General features: G+C 45.7%; 1 protein-coding gene across 50 annotated transcripts in view; it reads right to left on the reverse strand.

The window, feature by feature from the left end:
• PTK2 (protein tyrosine kinase 2) overlaps positions 1-16960 on the reverse strand; it is a 194072-nt gene that overhangs the window by 71370 nt on the left and 105742 nt on the right. For all 50 annotated transcript variants that reach the window (XR_014057697.1, XR_014057696.1, XR_014057698.1 and 47 more), the window contains 6 exons: positions 14168-14222; positions 8415-8555; positions 7607-7684; positions 6746-6853; positions 4555-4672; positions 1367-1397 (listed from right to left, as the gene is read on the reverse strand). Coding sequence is in view for 42 of the 50 variants with exons in the window: in XM_081504175.1 (XP_081360301.1) it covers positions 1367-1397; positions 4555-4672; positions 6746-6853; positions 7607-7684; positions 8415-8555; positions 14168-14222 (531 nt within the window). In the remaining 8 variants the exon portion in view is untranslated. The remainder of the gene's footprint in view (positions 1-1366; positions 1398-4554; positions 4673-6745; positions 6854-7606; positions 7685-8414; positions 8556-14167; positions 14223-16960) is intronic.

Here is a 16960-nt window from a genome sequence, read left to right on the forward strand (position 1 = left end):
GAGCAGCAGCAGCCACACAAGGGCTTTGAGAGGAAAGCTCCCTCCTGATGCTGTAGAGAAGACCGGCAGGAGGCGTGCAGAGGATGGGAGCCAGGAGGCCTGAGACGCTGTCCTCTGAGGCTGCCCCCTGGCTGGTGTGGAGGAGGGCTCCCACCATCCCTACTGATAAGGACAGCTCCCTGTCCCGAGACCAATGGTACAAACAATATGGTCCACGCTGAACTCTTGCCTTCCTTTTGAGAGACTGGAGTCTGGGCACATGCCAAGCACAGTGTGCACACGTGACCAGGCCCGCATAAAGGCGGGGGGCCGAGTCTCTCACAAGCTTCCCTGGTGGACCATTCTGCACGTGTCGCACCTCTCCCTGAGGGGCAGGAGTCCTGCCTGCGCCCCTGAGAGAGGGCCCCCGGGGCTGCCCGGCCCCTCTGGACTCCATGCCATCACTCTCACCCTGGGCTGTCATGCATTGCAGCCACGAGAGCCTTTATGCACCGCGTCCTGGGCATTCCTTCTAGAGTATCCCTGCACGGGGTGGTCCTGGGGACCCTGACACAGGAGTCTGCTAGTAGAGCCCAGACAGGTGCTAACTGCTAACAACCAGGGAGGGCAGTGGGCAGGTGAAGTGTATGCGCCTGACAGGTCAGAAGCAGAAAGGGAGAGACTGGCGGGGACTGGCAATGGAGGAGAGGGAGCGACAAGTCAGATGGGCCCAGGCTCTGCTCCCTTAGCCCCACGTGCAGCGCCCGGGGCGTCTCCTCAAGTCCCTCCCTCTGAGCTCTCGGCACCCAGCTGCATATCTGATGGTGAGCATGGTGCCTTTCATCTGCTCCCCAATCCCTAGCACACTGGCTGAGGACAGAGAAGCTTGGGCCTTCTTTACTTTTACAGATTAAAGTATATACTATGAAATCTGTGACACAAACACATTTTAAAATTAACATAAGTTGCATATCTTTAATTTTCTCACTTGTAAAATAGCCAGAATCATATTGACTTTCAGGTCTCCATGCAGACTGTCACTGCCTATAAAGTAACCATCTAACAACAGACCTCTCTCCTGTTATCACTACTATTCTTGAGCTTCTTACTGAACTTCAAGGGAAGATTCACTTTACACTTCTGACTAAACCTAAATACTTGTAAAGCAATTATCCTTCAATAAAAAATAAATGAATTAAAAACAACAACAACAAAAAACCTAAATACTTTACATGATTTACAACTGATTTCTTTCTGGAAATACTTGTTTTCTGGTCTCCTAATCATACATGTAGAAATTTGATTATTCAGGCAAATGTAAAATAAAGCATGGAGACTTTCAGTCTCTAATGCAACAGAGTAACAAGGCACACAAAGCAGTACTTACTTTGGTATCGATGGCAAAGCCCGTTCACCTTCTGTGGAAAAAAATGAAGAGAGAGAGATGAGGCTCCTTTGCAAAAGAGTGTATGTAGAAATCAGAGAAAGAAGACAAGTCCTATCCCAGAATTTTAGCAATAACCCTTTAAACGAAGCTGTTATATACCTGTGATGGGTTATCACAGCTTTATTTTCAGTATTTATGACAAACGTGCTGTCTGACTATAGGAAAGGCACTGCCTCTCAAAACCAGGCTAAGGGATAAAGAGAAGAAAGCTGTTCTTCCCAGGAGACGTTAGAAGAGAAAAGAATTTTTCATAATCAAAGTCAACATTCTTTACAAAGACTGTACACCTTGCATAAGTTTGGCAACTCCAAAACCTATACAGGGAACACAGAAATTCAAAGGAAACAAACCCACCGGCTCTGCAGCTGCCAGAGGAACTTGGGCCCTGGGCAGCCAAGGGACCCAGCAGCCTCAGAGCCTGAGGAGGCCTGGAGACACATCTGGGGGAGGTGCTGAGGCCTCCATAACAGTGGCTGACCCCCGCCATGATGGCTGGGCTCTGGCCGGTGCATCACAGGGGAGCTCAGGACTTGCTCAAGGGCTGGGGAGACGCGCTCCCTACTCGTCCTTAGTGAACCAGGAAGCATGGAGCCCCTGGTTTAACCTCTCTTATCTGGATTAACCTGGCGGTAAAGCCGTCCCACCAGTCCCCTGGCTCCCTGGGAAAAGGGTACTCTTATCTTGGTAATGTGAAATTATGACCCTAATTTGCACAATTCTTTCCTCTGAGGAGAATTTAACTAAAAATTGAAAAACTGCCACTGAGTTTTCTCTAAATTAAAGGAAAAGTTAGATAAGGCCTCCCAAGAAGGCCCAGGGTCACATAGCAACTCTAGTGGAAGCTGGTTCGGGCTTGTTGACTCTTACAGTTTTCTGCCCCAGTGATACCACCAGAAAAGCACTTTCTAAATTGAAGCAATTATGGTGGATCACAGAGCTAACAAAGTACACCTGGGCACATCAGAGCTCATGTGTAGAACTTAGACGTCACTTACAACTGTTACACTCACAAACACATGAATGTTGCTTACCATGAAGCAGTTCATAACCTAGAGAGAACAGATGGGTATGTATGCAACTGTTCCTTAAAACATGTACCAGGAAAATGGTGCATTAGAGTTGTAGAAACATGTTTTACATTTATTTGAAATTTTAAAAAACTAAATTAGCAAGTGTACATGTGCTCCTGTCCATATATTTCTAATTATAATCCATTAAAAACATTTGACTTTAAATATTATTTCAATTAGGCCATATAACTTCACTTTAGGACTCTATTATAAAATAGTCACAAGTACATATGCTGTGATTTAGAATAAAGTAAATTATCAGGCTTAATAATTAATTCTATAAAGACCACAAAAAATTGATAAAAACCTCAGTCCTACTAGATTTTTATGAGAAGCAATTTCATTTATGCTGTCTTCATATGAATGAAGAATTTAATGCATCTCATTTCATGAGATTTGATATCAAAATGTTTCTTCCAACAGGGGAAAAAAGTCAACTAAAAACCAACCCAAGAAGATGTTAAAGCTTCAAACATTTAATGCCTAATGTCTGAATGCTATTTTTTCATATACCAACAAATTGATGAACAATATTTTGGTAAATTAGGGTGAAATAAAACAATTATTTACCAAAAAGAAGATAGGCGACATAGTATATTTAACATTGTTAACAGAATGCTATCTTTATGTGAAGCAACTTTCCCAAAACATTTCAACAATGCTTGCAAGGTATATACCTTCACTTAAAGCACAAAGTGAAAACTCAAGAGCTCATGAATGCAAAAATTTTAAATGAGAGGAGCCTTTAGATATTTCTAAAAGCAACTTCATTACTGTATTTCACATAAAGAAAGCTATCATAACACACACTCCATTTTAGGGGGAAAATAAATAAATAGGCTTTATTGGTTTGATCATAGTGGAAAAACACAGTTCTGCCAGATTATCCATGTCCTGGAATTCATGCACTTACTGGCCTTTTGGCTGATGGCTTTAGATACTGTTCTCAGAGTATGACATCCTGACACTAACAAAGGTTTAAACAAAGGTCCCAGTGATGCCTCTGCTTCACCCCCCACTCCCCATGCCCTCCACCTGCTGTCAACACAGTGAACTGGACCGCTGGGCAGCAGGACTCTCTGCAGTGTCTACACTAGGAGCCCGGGGCCTCATCTGTGTCCCTCCCATCTCCCCAACTCCCTCCTCTGGTCGTCCCTCCCACAGGGGGAGTGCTGGCAGGGATCTTGAGTCAGCCTACAGCAGAGCGACAGCCTGATGGAGGCGACTGTGGACCTGGACCCACCTCCCACGCTACAAAGCAGGTACTGTTCCTCCTTAAGGACAAGGAGTCCCCAAGCCAAGGCTCATCCAGTGCATCAAGAGCATATGGAAACGAGCAGCAGCCCTGAAGTCTGTGACACTGTGCGCGCCCCAACCCACCTCCACACGGGAGGCCGTTCCTGCCCTGCTTTCCGCTGAGACCACAGAAGTGAGGACCACTCTTCTCACCTTCCCGGGCAGAACTGAGGCGCAGGAAGCTAAGTACTTAGCAGATGACATGTGCTCATGATGTGAACCCATCAGTCAATATAATTCCAAAGCCTGGTTTTTTCCTGCTTTGTTTCAGAAATCCAAACCCTTGGAAACACCGCATCTTACAGCCTTTGCAAAAGGCTGCAGAGACTCAGCCCCATTCCAAGGATTGAACACATCATGCTTCAGACTGAGTTTGTTCTCTGACTGCTCTAAGCTTTTGAGAACTTTAAGAAAAAAACAGGAAAGAGACTTTATTTATATGAGTTATAAGGACTTAAAAAAATCCCTAGAACATAATCCCAAAAGTTTACTTAAAAAATACTAATGGTAACCGACACAATACTTTAAGGCTGTTGCTCAAAACAAAAGGGTTTGAACACAAACCAAGGGTCCTTTAAGCTATGTCCAAACCCAGCTTTCAGGCTGTGAGCTGAGTCACTTCCCTAGAAAAGCAGGAATACAGATTTGCTGGGCTGAATTATTTGTTCGCTCTTCACGTTCAGAGTGACCTGAAGGAAGGGGTCAGGCTGCGGGCAAGCATGGCCCGCGACGCAGAGGAGGGTGGGGCAGGAGGCGGCTCACCTTTCTGGGGCCGGATGATGAAGGACTGTGTGGCCCCGTGCACCAGGCGGCAGTACCCGTCGATCAGGTCGGCCATGTTCTCGGCGATGGTCAGAGACGGGGCCGTGACCGTCAGGGGCTGGACAGGGGAGAAGAGCCAGAGAGAGCGGTTATTGTTCCTTCCGATCCTCAAAGGGCCAGCTGTGCCGTGACATCAGATCAAGAAGCACTTGAGCACAGAGAAGAGTGGGAGTGAGATGAGATCTGTCATCAGGTCTCAGTGAGAAGGGAGCGTGGTATTTAAGGATCTTATTTCTAGAATATGTGACAGAAGGCAAAGTCAGACAAAAAAAGAAAAAGACACTTAAATCGCTTAGAGTCACTTTCTAGAACAAAAAGAGGTGGGGGGAAAAACATTTCCTATGGAAGGTCTGGCCCCATAGGCATACTCTAATTAAGAATTTAGAAAATTAGTAAGCTCAACTATGGCTTCTTTTAGAAACTAGACAAGTGTGGAGTAGACTTTTATCAACCATCCATCATAATTTTTCTAACCTTAAAGAAAATTAGTGGAATTTCATTATTTTGAGCATGCAGAACATGTTCTGCCTAAGAGCTTAGAAATTACCTTTTTCAAGGCAAAACACACAATTATGATACATTTCCTAAAAGACCTGTCATTAAATGTTATCCAGGAGATAATCAGAGCGCTATTTTTCCTTTCGAACACAATTATGTCCTAACTCACATAGTCTTCATAACTTCCTTCTAAAGGAACAACTCAGCTCACCTGCATCATCCTAAGTATTGTTTGAGGGCAATGAACAGAAAGGAGGACAGCCTGAAAATCACGGTGCAGACGGAAATTACTGAGAGATTTTCAGGAAATTTCAAGGTTTCAATATTGAAAGGTTAAGGTTAAGGTTTAGGTTAAGGTTAAGGTTAAGGTTTTGCCATTAAGGTTTTCATGGCATCATTGGTTTAATTCTGAGAATCAGATATATTGCCTGGAGCCTCAGAAATGCCAGGACTCCAAGGCAGGAGGAGCAAGAACGAGATGAAAGGAGCCTGAGAACAAACCTGCCCCAGCAGGGGCGGCAGAAGCACAAAGCCCAGGGGTGTGAGTGGGGCCAGGGGAGTGCCCCAAATGGGCTTCATGCTGAAGTAACCCTGCATGTGCTGCTCCCACCTCACCCCCCCACACACACAGTGAACATCACATATAACACAGTTCAGGAAATAAGAGAGTAGCACAGTTTACAGAATTTATATAATTTTAAGAAGTTGATTTTCTTGGTAATTCATGATAATATTCCAGTTTTTCCAGAGAAAGACTACATTAGTTTTTAAGTGAATTAATGCTTTTGAACTATGGTGTTGGATCAGACTCTTGAGAGTCCTGTGGACAGCACGGAGATCAAATCAGTCAGTCAATTCTAAAGAAAATCAACCCTGAATATTCATTGGAAGGACTGATGCTGAAGCTCCAATACTTTGGCCACTTGATGCGAAGAACTGATTCACTGGAAAAGACCCTGATGCTGGGAAAGATTAACGCAAAAAAAGAAGAGGGCAGCAGAAGATGAGATGGTTGGATGGCATCACCAACTCAATGGACATGGATTCAAGCAAACTCTGTGAGATAGTAAAGGAGAGAGAAGTCTGGCATGCTGCAGCCCATAGGGTCACAAAGAGTTGGACACAACTTAGTAACTAAACAACAACAATTTGTTATGCAGGGGTTCCTAGGAGGCTCAGCAGTAAAGAATCTGCCTGCCCAACAGGAAACACAAATTTGAGCCCTCGGGAAGATCCCCTTGAGTAGGAAATGACAACTCACTCCAGTATTCCTGCCTGGAGAATCCGCATGGACAGAGGAGCCTGGCGGGCTACAGTCCATGGGGTTGCAGAGTTGGAAGTGACTGAGCAACTGAGCACACACCACACATTTGTTATGTAATGCTCATTACGTAAGAGAAAGCTGTGATTTTGATGATCCATGAAAACTTCATCTGTATCCTGAAACAATCATTTCAATAAAGGGCTAGTTTAGAAATAATGATTGTTTCAGGATATGGCAACCCACTCCAGTATTCCTGCCTGGAGAATCCCATTGACAGAGGAGCCTGGCGTACGGGCCACAGGGTCGCACAGTTGGACAGGACTGAATCGACATAGCATGAGCAGAGGCTATCTCCTTTACCCCCCTTACCTCGGGTGCCCCTGCAATCTTCAGCTGCAGCGTCCCTTTCCTGTCCTTGTCTTCACTGTTTGAATACTGGATGGTCTGCACTTGGTTGAAGTCGGCCAGATGTGTGGGCTTTGGGAAGAAAAGGCAAACACTTGACCACAGATGCAAAACACTCGTGAGCTATCCCGTGTAATCCCCACGGTCCCCACACCACCCTGTTCTCCAGAGACACCTCCCAGACGGGGTGTCTGGGGAACCTGACTGTCCACCTCACCCAGGAGGAGGGGGCCTTTCTCCCTCTGAGGAGGTGGTGTGGACCTGCCGGGGCTGCCTGCTCACTTCACGGTCAGGGGTGTGTCTGCCCTCTGTGTTCATGGAGGCAGAGGGGTGCTCCACCATCAGGAGGGGGACGAGGGGTCGCCCGTGCCCCGGAGCGAAGACACGCAGAGAAGGAGGGAGGGAGCCCCTGAGCTGACTCTCCGGGTGACAGTCTCAGTCTCAGGGAGCATTCTGGCCTGCTTCTCTCAGAGAGAGGGACCCATGCCCACTCCCAACACACCATGAGCAGGGAATGTCTCTGACCTGCTCTGGGGTTCTTCTGGAGGGTGATGGAGCTGGGGAGATGGCGGGCATCTGAAGGACCCTTCCCACATGGACACGCCACCAGAGACTCTGCTCATTTCCCAAGAGGAATGGACTTTTTTCTTCTCATACAGACACAACATGCCTATCAGTCCCCACCCTCCAGCATTTCATGACAGCCATCAGTCTGCAAGTGATGAATCCAATGCATTTTACTCAAGACTATCGGCTTGCTCAGGGCCTCCTTCTCTCAGACACCACAAGTACCAGCCCCTCCCTGCCAAACTGAAGCACACTTACATTGCAGCCCTTGTCTGTGAGGTAACTGATTCCTTCCTCAGGGCCAATCGCCAGCTCTACTGAAATAATCCAGCTTGACTTGAAGGTGAAGCAGGTGACGGCAAAGGCACCAGGAGGAAAAAGGTATTTTAGATAAAGAACCACTGAAACATTAAAGGACCAAAGAGGGGGCTGGACAAGCTTCTATTCATCTGTGTAACCAAATAATACAAAATGTGTACAACTCTAGGATTTCCTGGTGGCACTAGTAGTAGAGAACCTGCCTACCAGTGCAGGAGACACAAAGAGACTCAGGTTCAATCCCTGGGTTGGCAAGATCCCCTGGCGGTGGGCATGGCAACCCACTCCAGTATTCTTGTCTGGAGAATACCATGGACAGAGGAGCCTGGTGGGCTACAGTCCAGGCACAAAGCGTCGGACACGACTGAGCATGCACACATGCATGTACAACTCCATGGTGCAGTATTTGCTGAGCCTAAGCAGAGACAGACAGACTGAGCTCCTTCCCGTGAGCCTCAAGCCAACAGTTTCTTTGGGAAGATTACCTGAGTAGGTAAACTAGCCCTGAAAGAACAGTTACTCAATGAATCGTTGGGCTGGGATTAAAATAAATCTAAATATGAACACAAGCATGCTATTACAAAAGGATTGTTTTAGTCTCACGTTGACACATTTTCTTTTTGTACTGTTTTCCCTCTGTACAGTGGTAAAATATTCTCATGTTAAACATGTGACAAATTAGATTCCAATCAGAAACTGAGGTATTCATGGAAAAGACAAAGAGTTTCCACCAAGTCCCCATACTTACACCAAGGGCACACTTGAAGCATTCTTTATCAAATCTGTACACTGGGGAGAGGATCTCAAAGAACTTCAAAATACTTTCTTCTCTGTTAAGGTTGGCAAACTGTCTAAATGTTTGTTGAATCAATTTTCTTAGTGTTTTGGCCTGTGTGATAAAACCACAAACATCTTTTCAGAGTCAACAGTAAGTGAAGACCACAGCAGTAACCCCCAACACCCAGGAACATCTCTTCCCCAGCACCACGTAATACCACCTGCGTTCACCAAACATCATTATTTATCAGAGCTCTGTTTCTTTTTAAAAAAATAATTATAGTAAAATACACACAACATATAATATACCATCTGGTGGCTCACATGGTTAAAAAAAAAACTGCCTGCAATGCAGGAGATTCAGGTTCAATCCCCAGGTCGGGATGATCTCCTGGAGAAGGAAATGGCAACCCACTCCAGTATTCTTGCCTGGAGAATCCCATGGACAGAGGAGCCTGGTGGGCTACGGTCCATGGGGTTGCAAAGAGCTGGACATGACTCAGTGACTAACACTTCACTTTCAACCATTTTAAAGTATACAGTTCAGCTCTGGCTCATCAGAACAGGGGGTTCCTGCAGTCGGCAGAGGAGGGGGATGAAAGCCCTCACACACCCAGCACTGCCCGGAAAGTTGACACGTCCTTTCTGAAGCAGCCTGGTAACAGAAATCAAACACCTTAAAACCACAATGTTTGAGAGGTTATTCTTTAGGAATAGTGAAAGAACTAAGTGAAGACTCAGCAATGAGGAGGTTCCGTGCAGAAGTGTGCAGAGGACCCCACATTGGGGCACACACACACACACGTGAAAATAAGACAGCCTAGTGTGGTGGAGATGCCATCAGAGGAGATCGCAGGAGGTGGGCCTCACACGGGTGGGCACACACACCGTCGCACGTGAGGGAGACAGGGCGGGTCGGCATGTCCGTCCTGGGCGCCGTAGTTACATCCCGCAGCTAAAGCGGCCGTGGGAGAGCTGCGCGGGCTGAAGCCTGCACAGGAGGCTGACAGCTGGCTGTAACCAAGGCCGGGGCTCGGACAGGCGAGCCAGGTGTGGGATCCCAGGCGATCTGAAGAGGCCACACACACTAAACTGAGGAGAAGCAAAGTGAGTTCCAGGGCAGCAAGGACTGAATCTCAGATGTTGTCTAGAACTTGAGTGGTCAGCCGTGGAAGCCCTGCAAAGAAAAATCCGGGAAGCGCATTTTGGGGAAGACCCGTCCAAGCTCTGGCCACGAATCCAGGGACTGCAAAGGGCTGCTCTCACCGTGGCTGAGATGGCGTCTAACCACCGTTCTGACTCCAGGCTGTGCAAACAGTCTCCGACTCTCCTCTGGAGCATCAGACTCACCCACCTGAGATCTCCACGACACGTGAAACCTTATGGGCCACCAAGAGAACCTCCCTCCCCCGTGGCTGGGCCAATGAGACTGTCCTGATGGGCTCTGCGCCCCGATGTCCCTCGAGGTGCCCAACCTCTCCAGCTCCGCCCCCTCTCGCCACTTCCAGCGGCAGTGTCCCCTGGTATCAGAGCCACAAAGGGCGGTTGGCTGCTCCCTGGGAGCAGGGGTGAAGCCATCTGCTCCGCACCAAACAGAGTCCAGTTGATGGCTTGTCCTCTTTTCCAAAACCCTCAGCCACAGGTCGTGCATGGGGTCAACTAACAGCACACCTAATCACTGAACCTGCTGGAAAGCTTCTGAGTTAACTGGGCAAAGATGTTTGAAAATAGTAACTATGCAGTGTTAGCAGACAGACAGTCTGAGCTACAGTTTTACAAATCTGTCTCATCCAGCTGAATCTGGGGGAAACGCGTCACGTTTACTTAATGCCCATCCCAGTTTTCGCTTTGGCTCATTCTGCATTTTACATGCCACCAGGCTAAGGTGCAGCAAGGCACAGTGACAAGCAGCAGCTGCAGGAGCTGCAGAAGCTAGTGTACCCGCTCAGGGCTAGCTTCCTGGGACACAGGGCCATGCCCCAGCTTCCTGCCAGCCAAGAGGGGCCCCTGGTCAGGAGTGAGCACCTAAGCTTTCTCGGGGTCTCTGCTTCAATGTGGCCACCCAAGAGGACCAAGAGATCACACCTACAGCACCAGTGCTGGCAAGAACTAGAAAATCCTTGCTGTCTGAGAGGAGCCCCAGATTCATTTCTAAGAAGGATGCCTTAGAAAGCATCAGTTCTTTCCCTCTTTCTCAGTAAGGAAAAAGTTCTACAAAAGCTGACTCCCTAGAATCTCTTGATGTTAATAAATATACCTCCCTATTTACAGGGTTTCAATATCCTCCCTGTGTTTGAAACAAGGCATCTATCAATGATAGCTAGTTGGTTTTCAACCAGTTCATATACAGAGAGAATAAGGCAGTATTACTAGGATGAATCATCAGATATTGTTGCTATTCAGCCTTCTGAACAACAGAAATAATCCCATGTTAGTCAACCTAACATTTATCAGATGCTGCTCTTAGTAGAACAATGGCCTCTGAGGGCCTCCTGGATGAAAAGGTTAACATAATCCTAAAGAAAATATGCCAGAAAAGAAAGATACACTAAGAAACAGGAATCAAGGAGTTATGTTATTTCCGCCTCTACCAGATCTAACTGTAGATCTGTTAACAGTGCGTGTCAAGTGTGTTTTTCTAAATTGAGTTGTAACTGACATACAAGGTTGTATTAGCTTCAGGTATACAACATAACGATTCAGTATTTGTATACATCAATACTGTGAACTGACTGCCACAATCTCTGGGTAACACACCATCTCACACAGTTACACTTTTTTTTTCCTTGTGATGAGCACCTTTAAGATCTACTCTCCCAGCAACTTTTAAGTATGCAACACAGTGTTAATAACTACAGTCAGCGTGCTTTAAGTCACATCCTCGGGACTTACTTGTAACTGGAAGTCTGCACCTTGTGACCCCTGCACCCATTTCACTCACCCCCATGTCCCAACACCTGTTCTCTGTATCTATGAGCTTGATGTTTTTTCCTTTTCTTTTCATACAAATGAGGTTATACAATATATGTCTTTCTCTGTCTGACTTCACTGAGTACAACGTCCTCAAGGACGATACATGTTATTGCAAATGGCAAGATTTCCTTCTTTTTACAGCTGAGTCATATTCCAGTGTGTGTATATGTGTGTGTGTGTGTCTCTAAAGCTTGCCTCCTTTCCAGCTTCCGTGTGTGTGTGTGCATGCGCGTGTGTCTAAAGCATGCCTCCTTTCCAGACTCCTTGTGTGTGTGTCTAAAGCATGCCTCCTTTCCAGCCTCCGTGTGTGTGTGTGTCTAAAGCATGCCTCCTTTCCAGCTTCCATGTGTGTGTGCACGCGCGTGTCTAAAGCACGCCTCCTTTCCAGCCTCCGTGTGTATGTGTGTGTGTGTGTGCACCCATGTGTGTCTAAAGCATGCCTCCTTTCCAGCTTCCATGTGTGTGTACATGTGCATGTGTCTAAAGCATTCCTCCTTTCCACCTTTTGTGTGTGTGTGCGCGTGCACGTGTGTCTAAAGCATGCTTCCTTTCCAGCCTCCGTGATTTCTACTGTGAATTATACTCAAATAAGCTGAAATCTGGCTACTTTATTTGTGACATAATTTTAGATTTACAGAAGAGCTGTAGAGACAGTGCAGAATTCCCATTGATCGCCCCCACCCCACGCCCTGAAGTTAACAACTCACACGACACTGGCACATCTGTTAGATAAGAAACCAGCGCTGCCAGGAGGTCCTCACTGAGACGCTCCTGTGTGCCCACTGATGCCCCCGCGGCTCCAGGACCCCATGCCACACTTACTCACATCCCCCCCCCACAAGCTGTCATAGCTCCTTGATACTTCTGAACAGTAATAATCAGAATACTGTAGACAGTTCCCTCATGTTGCAACTGATTTAGTTTTACTGGTCCAGTGTTTTTAAAAATGTGCCTCTGGCACTAAGATCAAAGAGAGAGAAGTTTTAAATATCTTATAAATTATTCTTAATAATCGGGCACATACACCCCAATCCTGTTTGCCATTAATCAATCAATCACAGCTTAAGTTCCATCAAATATAAGGTAAACTTTTGACACTTCAGTGTCAGCATTAACTACAAAGGATCTTCTAGAAATCCAGATATGAAGGGGAAAGGCATAGAAAACAAAGTGGCTCTTGGAGAAGCAAATGTTAACTGATCGGGCCATTCTATAGCTTAGTCTGGAAGAAACATGAAGCTGCACCTCAGAAGAACGTGTCACGGGGGCCTCTCATCTCAGCGACACTTACATCGCAGCACCTGGAGTGGCCTGCACCTGGAGTAGCCTGTTTGGAGTATGAGGACCCGTTTTAAAAGTAGGATAACTTCTTGCACTCCCAAATGCCAGCAGTCATACCTCTTGGGATAACTGCTTATCTGTACACAGCTCTGAGCAGACTCTGCACAATTCTGAGGCCGCCCCGGGACACACACTTGACCACTGGAGGTACTACCAATGTGACACAGCCACTTTCACATCCTTTTCTGCTTTCTAATGCTACACTGGGCGATGCGTTATTCTGTCCAGTGATGGGGCAGACGCCCTGAAGAAGGCTGTCTGACATTCATGAGCGTCTCCTCTCCAGCCCACCCAGAAAAGGGCAGACGGGCCCATGAGGCGAGCTTCTGTGCCCACACTAGGGCCTCAAGCTCCAAGATCAAACTGAGCCCCATGTGACTCAAGGTGACCAGGTCAGAACCTTCACCAAGGCAGGCCGGCTCCAGAGTCAGCTTTCAGAACCACTGTGCTTGCGCCTCAGTGGATGGGAAGGTGTCCACATGGCTGCTCCAGTGTAGAACGTGACCTCTGTGACACAAAGTCACAGCAGCAACAGCCACAGTTCCACAGTTTATAAATTACACAGTGACAGGTACTTGTGTTATGTGTGTGTGACCCCTGGGTTGGGAAGATCCCCTGGAGGAGGAAATGGCACCCACTCTAGTATTCGTGCCTGGGAAATCCCATGGACAGAGGAGCCTGGCGGGTTATAGTCCATGGGGTCTCAAAGTCGCACACGACTGAGTGACTAACACACACACACACACTGATGGGCTAAATAGCCACACCAACCCTACAAAATACTATTTCCTTTGTTGTGGAAATAAGAAACCAGGGTCCAAAACCATGAGGCTAGGAAATGGAAGAGCTCCTCTGAGCTGGACTCTAACTTGACACAAAGCTGTATTCTCACAATGCACTCGACCGTGTTCTGGAAGGGCTGGGGAGCCACACATCACGTCCCTGATGTCCCTTCCCCTGCAGTGGGAGCTGCAAACAGAGGCGGGAGCTGGCACTCTGCAAGAAGTTACTAAGGAAGGAGCGTCCACCAGTCAAGAGAAGACAGACTTCAGCGTGCACATCTATGCAAGAAAGCATGCACACACGCAGAGCTGTGCCTGTAGCTGCCTCACGTGCTGCCTCTTCTCTGAGCTAAACCTGAGACTGTAAAGACTGCGGTGATGCATTCACCCCTGTGAACACAACGCTCCTGGTCTTGTACCTAGCTGAGCGCACACACAATCAAGACACAAAACCACAGTTTTCTGGGAGAAAGCTACTCCTTTAAAAGTCTACTTTCCATGAATATGACTAGAGTAACTGTCAGCTTCTTACATTAAGACTTTTACAGGTAAGAGGGAAAACCACAAGGCACAGGGGAGGCATTTCCTAACATGGTCATCTGATTATGACAAAGAAGATGCTAATTACCTTGACTGAATCCAGTAAACTCCTAGGGAAAAACCGCTTCAAACCAACATCTTTCCTGAAATACAGAAAGAAGTGAATTAACAAACGATACCACTAAATCAGTAAATATAATGACATTGTTGCAAGAACATAAAAGAACTTTAAATTATTTATCCTTTCACACATTATTCGAGAAGGAAATACACATATTAAAGCTCCAAATGACTGTCATAGTCATGGAACAGTCGGGACAAGTAATTTTCTAGATGTGTGCAGAAAACATTGAGACAAGTTGGTTTAGGCAGAAAATCTTTTTGTAACCCTTAACTATTGCAAACCCTCTAAAATATTCCCTCTTTTACAATGTGTAAATAAAATGGTTTTAACACTCTTTGAAAGTTAGCCTTATAAACCTCAATTCCAGCTGGGTAATGCTATATTTGTATAGAAAGTAGGCTGGCCTGATTAGGAAAAGATTTGAGTTATACCACAGATGCTTAAATACCTTAGATTAATCTTAAAATCTGATGATCCTTAAAAATAAACATTAGTCAATGTTTAAAATCTAAGTTTCATACAGAAAGCAAAACAAAAAGAGAAATTAAGTGATTGGCCTAAGGTCAAAAAACTGAATGCGAGGACATATTGGAAGTCTCAGTGATTTTCTTTAGATCAGGCTACAAAATCAACCATTAATAACAAGTGTCTCACGGCATTCTGACCGAGAAAACAGGGCTCCTTCTCATGGTAAAGACTGAAGGCTAAAGGAGAAGGGGACGACAGAGGATGAGATGATGGAACGGCATCATCAACTCAATGTACATGAATCTGAGCAAACTCCAGGAGACAGTGAAGGACAGAGGAGCCTGGAGTGCTGCAGTCCCATAGGATCACAAAAAGTCTGACACGACTGAGCAACTGAACAACAAAGTTTCTCCTTATTGATACTTTGAATACTAAGTGAGCCAGGCTTTTTGGCCACTAGGTGGCAATCATGCACTAGTAAGATGAAGCAAAGCCTCTGGACATGAAAGATCATCAGGAGACACAGAAAATATAAAAGGATCATGGAGAAAAGTGAAACACAGGTATCTTTTACATTAAAAAAACAAAATGAATATAAAATATAAAAAAATAAAACAAGGATGACTTCGCCCTTTATAAGTGAGCAGGTACTACAAACAAAACCACAGAAAACAAGTCAAGAGTTTATGTGGTTGAGCCCATATCCAAACATTTTAACCCCCTATTTCACACTCTACTAATCAGAAACTACAACACAACAGAAGACTCTACACGTGGACATCACCAGATGGTCAACACCGAAATCAGATTGATTATATTCTTTGCAGCCAAACATGGAGAAGCTCTATACAGTCAGCAAAAACAAGACCGGGAGCAGACTGTGGCTCAGATCATGAACTGCTTATTGCCAAATTCAGACTTAAATTGAAGAAAGTAGGGAAAACCACTAGACCATTCAGGTATGACCTAGATCAAATCCCTTATGAGTATACAGTGGAAGTGAGAAATAGATTTAAGGGACTAGACCTGATTGTCTATCAGAGTGCCTGATGAACTATGGACAGAGGTTCGTGACATTGTACAAGAGACAGGGATCAAGAAAATCTCCATGGAAAAGAAATGCAAAAAAGCAAAATGGCTGTCTGAGGAGGCCTTACAGATAGCTGGGAAGAGAAGAGAAGCGAAAAGCAAAGGAGAAAAGGAAAGATATTCCCATCTGAATGCAGAGTTCCAAAGAATAGCAAGGAGAGATAAGAAAGCCTTCCTCAGCGATCAGTGCAAAGAAATAGAGGAAAACAACAGATTGGGAAAGACTAGAGATCTCTTCAAGAAAATTAGAGATACCAAAGGAATATTTCATGCAAAGATGGGCTCGATAAAGGATAGAAATGGTATGGACCTAACAGAAGCAGAAGATATTAAGAAGAGGTGGCAAGAATACACAGAAGAACTGTACAAAAAAGATCTTCATGACCCAGATAATCACGATGGTGTGATCACTCACCTAGAGCCAGACATCCTGGAATGTGAAGTCAAGTGGGCCTTAGAAAGCATCACTACGAACAAAGCTAGTGGAGGTGATGGAATTCCAGTTGAGCTATTTCAAATCCTCAAAGGTGATGCTGTGAAAGTGCTACACTCGATATGCCAGCAAATTTGGAAAACTCAGCAGTGGCCACAGGACTGGAAAAGGTCAGTTTTCGTTCCAATCCCAAAGAAAGGCAATGCCAAAGAATGCTCAAACTACCGCACAATTGCACTCATCTCACATGCTAGTAAAGTAATGCTCAAAATTCTCCAAGCCAGCCTTCAGCAATACGTGAACCGTAAACTTCCAGATGTTCAAGCTGGTTTTAGAAAAGGCAGAGGAACCAGAGATCAAATTGCCAATATCCGCTGGATCATCGAAAAAGCAAGAGAGTTCCAGAAAAACATCTATTTCTGCTTTATTGACTGTGCCAAAGCCTTTGACTGTGTGGATCACAATAAACTGTGGAAAATTCTGAAAGAGATGGGAATACCAGACCATCTGACCTGTCTCTTGAGAAACCTGTATGCAGGTCAGGAAGCAACAGTTAGAACTGGCCATGGAACAACAGACTGGTTCCAAATAGGAAAAGGAGTACATCAAGGCTGTATATTGTCACCCTGCTTATTTAACTTATATGCAGAGTACATCATGAGAAATGCTGGGCTGGAAGAAACACAAGCTGGAATCAAGATTGCCGGGAGAAATATCAATAACCTCAGATATGCGGATGACACCACCCTTATGGCAGAGAGTGAAGA

This window comes from Giraffa tippelskirchi, chromosome 6, assembly GCF_054371585.1.
Source record: "Giraffa tippelskirchi isolate mGirTip1 chromosome 6, T2T-mGirTip1v1.2.pri, whole genome shotgun sequence".
NCBI classification, from domain to species: Eukaryota; Metazoa; Chordata; class Mammalia; order Artiodactyla; family Giraffidae; genus Giraffa; species Giraffa tippelskirchi.